At 47.9% G+C, this 13,344-nt stretch overlaps 1 protein-coding gene across 7 annotated transcripts in view; it reads left to right on the top strand.

Annotated features, from left to right (window-relative positions):
• zfhx4 (zinc finger homeobox 4) overlaps nt 1-13,344 on the top strand; it is a 349,013-nt gene that overhangs the window by 285,538 nt on the left and 50,131 nt on the right. For all 7 annotated transcript variants that reach the window (XM_072467522.1, XM_072467521.1, XM_072467520.1 and 4 more), the window contains exon 5: nt 12,913-13,032. In XM_072467522.1, coding sequence (XP_072323623.1) covers nt 12,913-13,032 — 120 coding nt within the window. The remainder of the gene's footprint in view (nt 1-12,912; nt 13,033-13,344) is intronic.

The following is a 13,344-nucleotide window of genomic DNA, read 5'->3' as shown; positions in this document are numbered from 1 at the left end:
AGAATATCTATTTTTATTGAATGGTTTGTGAGCGGAGGTGTTTAAAGCTGGTAGTACAGCAGGAATCTAGCCAACAACACCCACATCCCATGAATGAATAAAAAAATTCAGAACCATTTTCATTCGTTTGTGGCATTTGAACTTGATTCCCCTCAGAGAGCTTTTGTACTTTATAAGGTGAAAGGAGAAGGTTCTTGCTCTTGACCCTGGACAGAACCATTTGCAATATTAGAGTGTTCCATCAAGGGAAGGAGGCACCTTGAGGATAGCAAGACTAATTCTGCCCTCTAGGAATTAATTTCCCAATGGGCAGCGATACCATTGCTAGACTGTCCTAGCTGATGACAGATGATGGTGAGGGAAAAAGGAGCACAGATTTTTAGGCAGAGCGAACATATAAAGTAAATTATTATGAATCATCTTAGTTAAAGCTTAGTGAAATTTAGACATTAATTGTGGTTACCTTCCAAAGAGTATGTGCAAAATATGGACTAAAAACATTGAACTGATTAGAACTAGATTCTTATAGCCCCTTGTTAAAATGCATTAGATAAATGTTAATTTTATTCTGATGATTAATACTCTTGTACCATTCTCCATAATATACATTTTAACCTTTTTTAAATCAAAAATTGTGTTCAAAGTCACCTTTTACTGTGCGTTTCATTTCCAGAATAAAATATATTTAAACTGCAATTAATACCATTTACGTTTTCCTGATGAAAGCAGATTAGGAAATGAATCATTACTCAAGCATAAGCTTATGATATTCAGCACAACCGAGAATGTGATATATCTATTACAAAAAGACCGTTTAAAATATCATTGAATTCACTTTGGAGATCACCTAACCCTGGAGTTTCTGCTAATTAATTTTGATTATAATTAAGAAAAGCTACAAGCTCTAACATCCAGCATGGCAGTATGCCTGTTTTTACCACAGCATGTAATAAACCCTGTGCATTAAAAAGTACTCTGAGCTCTACTTAGACCCTGTGGCCTTGAAAGTCTCCCGTTTTATAATGAGAAATGTATTAAGCAAATAGACTGCCATGTCCTCCTTCAGCCATTAATTTGACACACTTTTCCTTGTAGCCAGGGAAATATTACTTGGTCATTCTTTTTAATTTCTGCAGTACATGACTTCACATTTAGTTGCAGATGCAATATGAAAAATCAAGGCATTTTTTTTTTAAATAAAAAGATGTAAAAACTGCAATTTGCCATCAAACCAGATAGGATTTTCTTTCTGTGGATTTTATTTCACAATGAAAATATACTGCGAACAGGACGTAACATATTAATGCAGATAGTGATTTTTCAGAATGACTATGTCTTTTGGAGGGTTTAAAGTATATTTCCATAAACAGCTTTTAGTTTCTAATAAGCCTCTGTTGCTCCTGTCCAAATGCAGCTTCTTGCTGCATTCAAACAAACAGAAAGGTAGCAAGATTTAAAAAAATATGTATCTGGTGAACAGTTTACCTCAGAGGTTTATTTGTTTGTGGCATGTTGGAATCCTCTAAAGTTATAGCCTTGGCACTGCTGTTTGCTATTAAGTTGATGGGGAGAGTCTATCCCACAGTTGCTCTGTGCTGCTGACATAAAGTCTTTGTTCACGTTCAGATTAGTCAAACTGTTGTGAGGGTCAGGCCAGGGTCAGACTCCATGATGATGTATAGGAGAACATGTCTGGGAATTTCTCTCGCTCTTAAAACACATACCAGAAAGGCAGAAGAGAACCGAGCAAACTGACTGATGAGACCCAGATGATAGTTACTCTTACTGGGTTCATAATTTGCCTTTTAACACACCATGTTTTATTAATGTGTGCCGTGATAGCCTTGAAAATTTCATGTCCCCCGAAGGTAAGGACACTCCGTGACACTTCATTTCCTTGCCCACGGGAAATGGGTTAGTAAATCCAGTAAAAGAACAATGCATAAATTCCCTGTGATGAGAAAGAGAGGTCTTTCACAATCTTTCTAAGGTTGTGGGGCCCGACACTGGATATGAGCTGTGCGCACACTTGGCATTAACAGTTCCAGCAGGTCATGATCACAGACTCACAGCAGCCCAAACTGTGCTCCCCTACCACCTTTACAAATACAACTTTGTCCACCCACTGCGACCAGCTAGCTTGCAGGCTCCTCCACTTTGATTAACAATCAGGATAGGAAAATACTGAAACACTACCATTGAGACAAATGAGAGAAGTAGATGCAGTCCAATAGAGTTTGGAAACCAATTCTAATCAGTCTGAACTGGGTTAATCTGTGCACATCAAGGTACAAATCAATTTAGATCAATCTGTTTTTAACACACCCTTGAGATGGATTAAAAGAGATCAGTTTAAAATGATCCCATTTCTTGTCTCTGTGTAAAGGCAAAACCTATTCATATCAAATCTAATACAGCAAATAAATTGAATTGGTTTCAAATTGAAAAATAAAATTAAACAATCTGTACTTGTGTGTAAAAGCAAACATAGCACTTGATATATGCATGGAATATTTTTAATCCATTGATTGAACACAGCACTCAGGTTTATTATTTCTACATTTCAAAATTTTGGAATGCTGTCACCCAAAAGTCATCTTAGTGCTAAACTAGCAATTTTTGCAACCGGCTGCAGTGTATGACAGGGAATATTTCACCCTGCTGTCAGAACACTATCAATAAAACATAGCATTCAGAGTGTGTTCATTTCTCCCCCTTCAATCACTGTAGCATTTGCAATGAAAATGTTATGTTATATTTATTCTTGAGCTGATGTGTTGTGCGTAAATGTAAAATGGAATGGTAATATGGAACATAAGGGGTTAACTTGTCTTAGTCGGTTAACAAAAGCGTTGCTTATCAACAAGGACTGGGGGACTATATGTCAGTGTGCTCGGGACCTGTTCACTTCCTCAGGGTCAATTCTTCTGGTTATTAAGATTTTATGAATCTGATGAGTGCGGTCTTGTGCTTTGACCAACAGAATACTGCGCCATTTTGTTTCCATCACCTAATTTGTTTAATTCCTACCAGGACTTGCAAATATGATTTTTATTTTGAAATGCAATGAACGCAGCATGCAGTGCTGTGGGAGTTGCAGGTCTGGTTATCTGGCATTACTCAGACTGCTAAAAATTCATTAAAATGTGACATCAACACAGTGAGAGACAAATGATCACAGGATGAAAAGGAACAGTGGGCATTTCATGGATTAGTGCTGCGTAACCCTAGTCATGCAGCTAACTGCATACACAGATTAATCCAGCACGATTACAACTTGGAAGAATATATAACTATTTAAATTGGTGTCAACTTTTGCATTTACAGATTTGGATATGGATGCAGATGGGGTTATGCAATGCAATCGGTCGATAGCAAACATCTTGAATGGGTATCAACTCAAAAGTTGTTTGAGAGAATATTACATTGTATTTAAAGGAGTGCCCCCTATAGACAGTCATCTTTTACAAAATGACCAAAGAGCTAAATTAGTTCAATTTTGTATTGTGGCATTCAATAAATGTTGTGCTTGACGATATTCAATTATATGCTGTTAATAAAATCTTACCTAGAAGCACTATTATCACTTATCTACATCTGTTGATATATATTTTAAAATAATTTTTACGAATGTTGTGAGAAAATGTCTAAAGTTTAACATTAATTTGATTTTGCATCCAGATATGCAATTAACTACATGACTCCAGATGGTAAATAGTATTTTACTTTGATTTAGCCTTCCATCGAGTAAAAGCTTTGAAATGAGTACTGGGCTGCATATGCTATTTGTTTTATTTTTTTTACAGTCTGTGAAGTACAGGGCACAGAATGAAGTAGATGTTTCTCCTTTTAAAAAAAACTCTAGGCCCGAAGCCAGGGTGCGATGTAGGTGAGATGTCCCACATCGGGTGGCTCCCGCCTAGAATGTTGTAAGAAGACTGAAGTCCGGTCCCAGGGAAATTCTGGAGGAGTACAAAAAAGAAGAGAAAGAAGTTTTAAAGAAACTTGGTGACATTTTTTTTTCTTTTTTTGAAGGAAGAAATTTTTTGTTTTTCTAGAAAAAAAAAAGATTGAAGAAGGAAGGGTGAAAAAAAGAAAAATAATAAGTCGTTAAAGGATGCGAAAAGCATGGATGAAGGGAGGAAACGCGACCTCGCCGTTGAATGAGAGGACCAGCAAAAGTGCTGACAAGATGGCGGATGCCGGACCGCATGGTGGGGCCGCACTACTTACGATGGAGAAGATGGGCGAGGTGATGGCGTGGAGCTGGAAAAGCAGCTTGCGAGGCATATGGAGGCTTTGAGGAAGGAGATGGCGGTCGCATTGAAGTCATTGATGGAGGAGGCAATCGCCCCAGCGAGCGTAGCTGTGGCAAAGACATCGGCCGAGATGAGAGAGCAGGGCGAGAAGATGAAGGAAGTGGAGGAGGCCGTGTCGCAGTTCAGCGACCAGTTCACCTCGATGGGGGCGAGCTGCGGAGGGTGATGGAGATCAAACGAGGACTCCGAGCAAAGCTCAAGGATTTGGAGAACTGCTCAAGGCGGCACAATCTGAGAATTGTTGTCTTGCCCGAAGGGATAGAGGGCCAAGGTCAACAGAGCACTTTGCTAAGAAGTTGATGGAGTTGATGCGGTACGAACTGGACCGAGCTCATCGGTCATTAAGGCCGAAGCCCAAAGTGAATGAGCCGCCAAGAGCAGTAATTATCTGCTTCCATAAGTACTGCATGAAGGAAAAGGTGTTAAGCTGGGCGAAGCAGAAATACGAGGTGCAGTGGGATGGTGCTGGAGTTCAGATCTGGAGTTGGCAAAAAGACGAGCGGTGTTTGGGCGAGTGAAGGCAGCACTGTACAAAAAGGGGGTGCAATTCGATATGGTATACCTGGCGAAGCTGAGGGTGACGTCTGATGTCAAAAGCTTTTATTTCGAGACAGCGGAGGCGGCTGAGGCGTTCATGAGGGCAGAAGACTTGGGACAGACATGAGGAGTGGAGCTGGAAGAGAGACTGTGGACTGTCATTGGGGAGCTGGAAAATGTATAAATGCTATAACTTTCTTTTTACTGACGTGTATTGTAATTTACTTCTTTTCACATTGTTACAGAGTTCAAGTTATTGGTTGGGTTGATTGGCATTCTGTGTTGCGACTGTTATATCTTATTTCAGTGAATTGTATGGGTTGGATTGTTGTTTTTGTTTTTTCTTTCTCTGAGACTGGGTGGGAGGGGACGGTATACCTTGGCGGGGGGAGCCACCCGCGCTAGCTAACTAAAGTCGGCTAGTGAACGGAGGTGAGGTGAGAGGAGGGCTGCGGACATTGGAGCCTGGTTAGCCAGTTTCGATGGGCCTACGAGGCGGGGGGGGGGGGATTGATGCTGCGAGATGTTTTTTCAAGAGGAAATGTAGGGCGGGGTTTGGTTTTGGGAGGGGGAGGGGATCAGTTCAATGTTAATAATGGATAGGGGCGGGTCAGGCTCATGGGGCCGGTGGTATGATGATGGTGGATAAGGAGGGCGGGGGGAGTGAGAGACCCCCAGTTAGGATAGTCACGTGGAACGTGAGGGGGTGAGGAGGTCTGGTCAAGAGGTCAAGGGTGCTTGCGCATCTTAAAAGTTTGAAAGCAGATGTAGCAATGCTGCAGGAGACTCACCTGAGGGTGAAGGACCAGGTGAGACTTAAAAAGGGCTGAGTTAGTCAGGTGTTTCACTCTGGACTTGATGGAAGGGCGCGAGGGGTAGCAGTAATGGTCAGCAAAAGAGTACGCTTCCAGATGGAGAAGGTGGTGGCAGATCAGGGGGGCAGATATGTGATTGTGACAGGGGCACTGGAGGAGAGGTTAGTGGCGCTGTTAGGTGTATACGGTCCCAATTGGGACGATGTGGGATTCGCAAAGAAGGTGTTTGGTGCCATCCCCGACTTGGACACACACAACTGATAGTGGGGGGGGGGGACTTGGTGCAGGAGCCAAGGTTGGACAGGTCATGGCCACACTCGCTGGTCCCATCAGGGTGGGTGATATACCGTCAATTACTACGAGACAAGAATTGTGGAACAATCGAGGCTTTATTGAACAAGATGTTGTGCCTCCTGTAGCTGGAACCAGAATGGCTGCAACTCAGGAGAGCACACACTTTTATACGCTGCCTGCTGGGTGGAGCCAGCAGGCAGGGATTTACCATTGTACCTCTAATATACGTGCAGTGCCGTAATACATATAATATACCACTAGTGGTGTTCACCACATTCACCCCCTGTTAAAAAAAGAGTCCAGCGGGGGTGGTGGAAACATTACAAGTTAAGTCTGTCAGGGGCCTTGACCCTCCTCCGCGATCGCCTCAGTCCTGGTGGCGATGTGGGCGCCGACCTGGTCACCTGCGATTCCGGGAGCGTGTTGTCCTCGTCTTCGTCACCCCTGAGTGGATCCAGTGGGAGGACGGATTCTGCTGGGGTGGGGGCTGCAGTAAGGTTCACTGGAGGGAGGGTGAGTGGCACAGGGGTGAATGAGGCAACCGGGGGGGGGGTCGGCGGTGTCAGGTCGGGGGTCGTGGGTGGGGTGCCAGGTCCCAGAGGGAGACTGTGCCTTGGTGCCCGTCAGGGTGTGCCACGTAGGCGTCCTGCGGGTTCGCATGTAGGAGGTGGACTTTTTCAACCAAGGGGTCCGATTTATGCCTCCGCACATGCTTCCGGAGGAGGACGAATCCAGGAACTGTCAGCCATGTCAGGGTGGAGTTCCTGGAGAAGGTAAACACGCGCTCGTGAGGGGTCTCATTAGTCGCAGTGCAGAGGAGTGATCAGATGGAGTGGAGCGCGTTGGGGAGGACCTCCTGCCAGCGGAAGACCGGGAGATTTTTAGACCGCAGGGCCAGCAGGACGGCCTTCCAGACCGTGCCGTTCTCCCTCTCCACCTGCCCGTTTCCCCGGGGGTTGTAACTGGTCGTCCTGCACAAGGCGATGCCCTTGCTGAGCAGGAACTGATGCAGCTCATCGCTCATGAAAGAGGATCCCCGATCGCTGTGGATATAGGTGGGGAAACCGAACAGAGTGAAGATGCTGTGCAGGGCTTTAATTACCGTGGCAGAAGTCATATCGGGGCATGGGATGGCGAAAGGGAACCGGGAGTACTTGTCAATCACGTTCAGGAAGTACGCGTTGCGGTCGGTGAAGGGGAGGGGCCCTTTGAGGTCCACGCTGAGGTGTTCAAAGGGGCGGGAGACCTTCACCAGGTGTGCTCGATCTGGCCGGTAGAAGTGCGGCTTGCACTCTGCGCAGACTTGGCAGTCTCTGGTGACGGTCCTGACCTCCTCAATGGAGTAGGGCAGGTCGCGGGCCTTGACAAAATGGAAGAACCAGGTGACCCCTAGGTGGCAGAGGTCATAGTGGAGACCCGGAGTCGGTCCACTTGTGCGCTGGCACATGTCGCGGGATAGGGCATCAGGGGGTTCGTTGAGCTTCCCCGGGCGATGCAAGATCTCATAATTATAGGTGGAGAACTCGATCCTCCACCTCAAGATCTTGTCATTTTTGATCTTGCCCCGCTGTGTATTATTAAACATAAAGGCAACCGACTGTTGGTCAGTGAGGAGAGTGAAACTCCTGCCGGCCAGGTAATGCCTCCAATGTCGCACAGCTTCCACAATGGCTTGGGCCTCCTTTTCGACAGAGGAGTGCAGAATTTTCGGAGGCATGGAGGGTGCGGGAGAAGAAGGCCACGGGTCTGCCCACCTGGTTGAGGGTGGCAGCCAGAGCTACGTCCGATGCATCGCTCTCCATCTGAAAGGGGAGGGACTTTTCGACCGCTTGCATCTTGGCCTTGGCGATGTCCGCCTTGATGCGGTTGAAGGCCTGGTGGGCCTCAGCCGTCAGGGGAAAAACTGTGGACTGAATGAGTGAGCGGGCCTTGTCCGCATAATTAGGGACCCACTGGGCGTAATAGGAAAAAAAAAACAGGTATCGTTTGAGGGCCTTGGGGCAGTGGGGGAGAGGGAGTTCCAGGAGCGGAGTTCCATGCGGTCGGAGTCGGGCCCTAGGACTCCATTTTCCACTACGTAGCCAAGGATGGCTAAGCGGTTGGTATGGAACATGCATTTCTCTTTATTGTATGTGAGGTTAAGGAGTTTGGCGGTATGGAGGAATTTTGGGAGGTTTGCGTTGTGGTCCTGCTGATCGTGGCCGTGATGGTGACGTTATCTAGGTACGGAAAGGTGGCCCGCAGTCCGTACCAGTCAACCATTCGGTCCATCTCTCGCTGGAAGATCGAGACCCCATTAGTGACGCCGAAGGGAACCCTAAGGAAGTGATAGAGGCGGCCATCTGCTTCGAACGCAGTATATTGGCGGTCCTCCGGGCGGATGGGGAGCTGGTGGTAGGCGGACTTCAAGTCTACTGTGGAAAAGACTCGATACTGCGCAATCTGATTGACCATGTCAGATATGCGTGGGAGGGGGTACGCGTCGAGCTGCGTGTACCGATTGATGGTCTGACTGTAGTCATTAACCATCCTGTGCTTCTTCCCAGTCTTCACTACCACTACTTCAGCTCTCCAGGGGCTGTTGCTGGCCTGAATGCCCCCCTCCCGCAGAAGCCGTTGGACCTCCGAACTGATGAAGGCCCTGTCTTGGGCACTGTACCGTCTGCTCCTAGTGGTGACGGGTTTGCAGTCCGGGGTGAGGTTCGCAAACAGGGAAGGTGGATCAACCTTACGGGTCGTAAGGCCGCAGACGGTGAGGGGGGCGGGGGTAGGGGTCCGCCGAATTTTAAAGTCAGGCTTTGGAGATGGCACTGAAAATCCAGGCCGAGTAACAGGGCAGCGCAGAGGTGGGGGAGGACGTCGAGCCGGAAGTTGCTGAACACTACGGCCTGGATGGCGAGGTCCCCTGGATTTCAACGGAATGTGATCCGGAGGCCAGGGAGATTTTCTGGGTGACGGGGTGTACCGGGAGCGAGCAGCACCTTACCGTAGTGGGGTGGATGAAGCTCTCTGTACTCCCGGAGTCAAAGAGGCAGGTCGTCTCGTGCCTATTGATCTTCACCGTCGTAACGGTCGCGAGGTTGCGGGGCCGAGACTGATCCAGGGTGATAGAGGCAAGCTGCGGAAGAAGCTGGGAGGTCCCGGGCTGATTAGCGGTGGCGGAGGTAGCGGTAGGCGAAGAGGTCCTGGGGCGCAGTCCAAAATGGCACCGAAGATGGTGGCGCACATGGGGCGCGCGTGGCTTGCAGTGGGGAAGATGGACGGCTCCCCTGGGTCGCACGTGGGGGGTGTAGAAATGCCAGGCCTGGAAACAGCGGCGACCGACCGGGCCTGGCAAACAGAAACAAAGTGTCCTTTCTTCCCATACCTGTTGCAGGTCACGCTCCGCGCCGGGCAGCGCTACCTGGGGTGTTTGTTTAGTCCGCAAAAATAATACTTGGGCCCCCAAGCGCACGCTTGCGGTGAGCTGGAGTCAGCAGCTGGTGGGGCCCACGAGGGTGCCACGAGGTTGGGGGCGTAGGCTGAACGTTAAGGGAGGCCACTTCTAATGATTTAGCGAGCTGCCTAATCCCGCAAGATCGAGCGTACCCCCTTCCAATAGCCGCTGGCAGACGTACGTAGACTTCATGCCCGTGATGTAAGCGCCTCTAATTGAAAGTTCGGTGTGCTGAACTGCCGAAACTGCCTGGCAGTCACAGTTCCTACCTAGGATCTGCAGGGCTCGCAAGAAATCGTCCAGGGTGTCCCCGGGGAGTTGCTGTCTCGTGGCCAGGAGGTGCCTGGTGTATACTTGATTCACCGGTCGAACATAATGTCCCGTCAGGAGCGTCATCGCTTCGGAGTAGGTGGGCGCATCCCGGGTGAGGGGACAAATGTCAGGGCTCACCCATGAATAGAGGACTTGGAGCTTCTGCGAGTCTGAGTGTTCTTCAACGGCTGCTCTGAAGTAGCCTTCGAAGCAGGCTAGCCAGTGGTCGAAGGTGGACGTGGCATTGGCTGCTTGAGGGCTCAGCTGCAGGTGATCAGGCTTGATGCGGAGATCCATCGTTTAAAAAATCTTGTTCAATAAATTGATGTACCGTCAATTACCACGAGACGAGAATGGTGGAACAATCGAGGCTTTATTGAACAAGATGTTGTGTCTCCTGTAGCTAGAACGAGAATGGCTACAGCTCAGGAGAGCACACACTTTTATACGCCATCTGCTGGGCGGAGGCAGCAGGCAGGGATTTACCATTGTACCTCTAATATACGTGCAGTGCCGTAATACATATAGTATACACCACAGTGGGCGAAGGCGTTGGCTGTTGGAAATGGGAGAGGTGGACCCTTGGAGGTTTCTGCACCCGAGGGAACGGGAGTACTCGTTTTTCTCAGCAGTCCATAAGGTATACTCACAGATCGACTTTTTCGTGGAGGGGAAGGCTTTGCTGGCTGGGGTTAAGGGGTCGGAATACTCGGCAATTGCAGTGTCAAATCATGCTCCGCATTGGGTGGATACGGTATTGGAGAAGGGGGTAGCGCAGAGGCCAGGGTGGAAATTCGATGTGGGCATTTTTGGGGGACCAAGGGTTCTGTGACAAAATTGAAAAGGTAATTGAGGAATATGTAGGTTTCAACTGTACGGGTGAGGTGTCAAAGGCAGTTGGCTGGGAGGCTCTAAAGGCGGTGGTGAGGGGTGAGGTGATTTTGTTTAAGGTCAGGGTGGATAGAGAGGAGGGGTTGGAGTGGCAGAGGGTAATAGATGAGACGTTGGAGGTAGATAGGAGTTAGGCAGAAGATGGGGACCCAGCGAAGCTGGAAAAGAGGAAGGAACTACAGGCGAGCTTTGACCGACTATCTACCAGGAAGGCGGTGCGCCAACTGAGACGAACAAGGGGTGCAGTTTACTAACATGGAGATAAGATATGTTAGCAGGCCAGCTCCGGGGGGAGGCAGCGGCAAGGGTAATTGTTCAGGCGAGGGACAGGGCAGGGAAGTTGGTGGTGGCTCAGGATCTGATTAACAAGGTTTTTGAGGACTTTTATGAGAGGTTGTACAGGTCAGAGCCACCTGGGGGAGACCGTGAGATGCAGGAATTTCTAGATGGGTTGGAGTACCCGAAGTTAGGGGAGGGGGACAGGGCTACATTAGAAGGAGCGATAGTGGAGCAGGAGATAAATGATGCGATTGGGAGAATGCAGTCGGGGAAGGTGGCAGGGCCGGATGGGTTTCCGGTGGAATATTTTTTAAAAATTCAAGGATAAGCTGGCACCCCTGATGGTGGGGATGTTTGAAGAAGCGATAGGGAGTGGGGTGTTGCCACAAACTTTGGGGCAGGCATCGATTTCCCTGTTGCTAAAAAAAGACAAGGATCTGACAGATTGTTGGTCTTATCGGCCCATAATCACTTCTGAATGTGGACGCAAAAGTGTTGGCGAAGGTATTGGAGGGTAGGCTGGAGGAGTGCTTCTTGAAGGTGATAGATGAAGATCAGATGGGATTCGTGAGAGGGAGGCAGCTCTTTTCAAATGTTAGGAGGGTATTGAATGCCGTTATGTCACCGGCAGAATAGAAGGAAACAGGTGGTTGTGGCATTGGACGCTGAGAAGGCATTCAACCGGGTAGAATGGGGATACTTGATGGCAGTTCTGGAGCGGTTTGGGATTGGACCAAGATTTGTGAACTGGGTAAAGCTACGATATAAGGAGCTGAGGGCGAGTGTTCGCACAAACAACATCAGTTCAAGATACTTTTCTCTCCACCGTGGGACTTGGCAGGGATGTCCTATGTCCCCCTGCTGAGGGCACTCGCGATTGAGCTGTTGGCCATCGCATTAAGAAGTTTGGGGGTATGGAAAGGAATGGGGCGGGGTGGGGGGAGGGGGGGATAGAGCATAGGGTGTCCTTATATGCCGATGACTTGCTTTAATAGTTTGCAGGGTTGAAGGAGCTGGAAGCGAAGTATGGGCTGGAGCAGGGGGAAATGTTTAGATACATACAGGTTCGAGATTTTGCCAAAAAGCAGATACAGAGCTTCCCGGTGGAGCTGGCCTCCACCTTACTGGAGGAGGTGCTGACGACAGGGAGACTGGAGAAGTGGGTAGTGTCAGCAGTTTATAGAGCTATTTTGGAAGAGGAGAAGGCACCACTGGAAGGGATCAAAGCAAAGTGGGAGGAAGATTGGGAGAGGATATGGAGGAGGGGTTCTGGTGTGAGGTGCTCCGGAGAGTGAATGCCTCCACCTCGTACGCGAAGTTGGGGCTGATACAGCTGAAGGTGGTGTACAGAGCACACCTCACGAGGGCGAGGATGAGCCGATTCTTTGAAGGAGTAGAAGATGTGAGTTTTTAGGGTAATTTCTGAAGTGGTGCACGTGAAACTTGACCCGGGCCCCCGGGATGCCATATTCAGGGTGTCGGACCAGCCAGGATTGGAAACGGGTGCGGAGGCAGATGTTGTAGCCTTGGCCTCATTGATCGCCCGAAGGTGGATCCTGATAGGTTGGAGAGCAACCTCTCCACCCTGTGCCCTGGCATGGCGGGGGAACCTGTTGGAATTCTTGACTCTTGAGAAGGTTAAGTTTGAACTGAGGGGAAGGATGGATTCATGGGCATTTATCATTATGCACTTTCAAGAACTGGATAACATCGAACATTAGTTGGGGCGTGTGGGTGGGAGGGTTGGGGGAGGGGGGCTGTGTGTGTTAATGGCGACTATGGGTGATCCCTAATTCCTTTTTGTCATTTGTTTGTGTGAACATGCGGTCTAATGTTTGGGGTTTGGTGGGAGGATGGGATCATTGTTATTGATATGGGGATTGACATATTTGTTACTGATTATTGTTTATTGTTGGTGGGTGTAAATTCGGGAGAAAATGAGAAAAAGGAGGAGAATAAAAAAATATTTTTAAAAATCTCTGCAGTTCGTAATCTGCTTTCCTAATCTCCCTCACATTTTTAATTGCAGATGAGCAGAGTGAAGACTCTGAAGGCCCTGGCAAAACCACTGTTTCAGCTGGTGCTTCTGATAACAAGGACCGAACTGAAAAAGACAACAAAGAAAACAAGAAGTCTGACAAAGACTCTGGTAATGCTTGTAGATTTTGTCATTTTTCCATATAAAATTTTCTTTGATCTTAAAATTATTTGCACAGTTCCCCTCCCCCGTCTCAATTATATTCGTCACATGTGTGTTTTACATGTGATTTCTATCAGTAGCCTCATGCTGACCTACTTTTAATCATAACCATCTGACAGGATAGATGCGGATAAGTTGAAGAATATTACAGAATGGCCTGTGAGATTATTTTTTAATCAAATAAGTTTGCGTGCTTGTAATTTTAAGCGCCTTTCATTAATCTTTGCTGTACTTGTGATTCCTCTGATGACATATTAATTT

The sequence above is a fragment of the Scyliorhinus torazame genome, chromosome 11 (assembly GCF_047496885.1).
Source record: "Scyliorhinus torazame isolate Kashiwa2021f chromosome 11, sScyTor2.1, whole genome shotgun sequence".
In the NCBI taxonomy this organism is placed as follows: Eukaryota; Metazoa; Chordata; class Chondrichthyes; order Carcharhiniformes; family Scyliorhinidae; genus Scyliorhinus; species Scyliorhinus torazame.
Note: the sequence above shows the minus strand (reverse complement) of the source record. Positions and strands in the feature narration are given on the sequence as shown.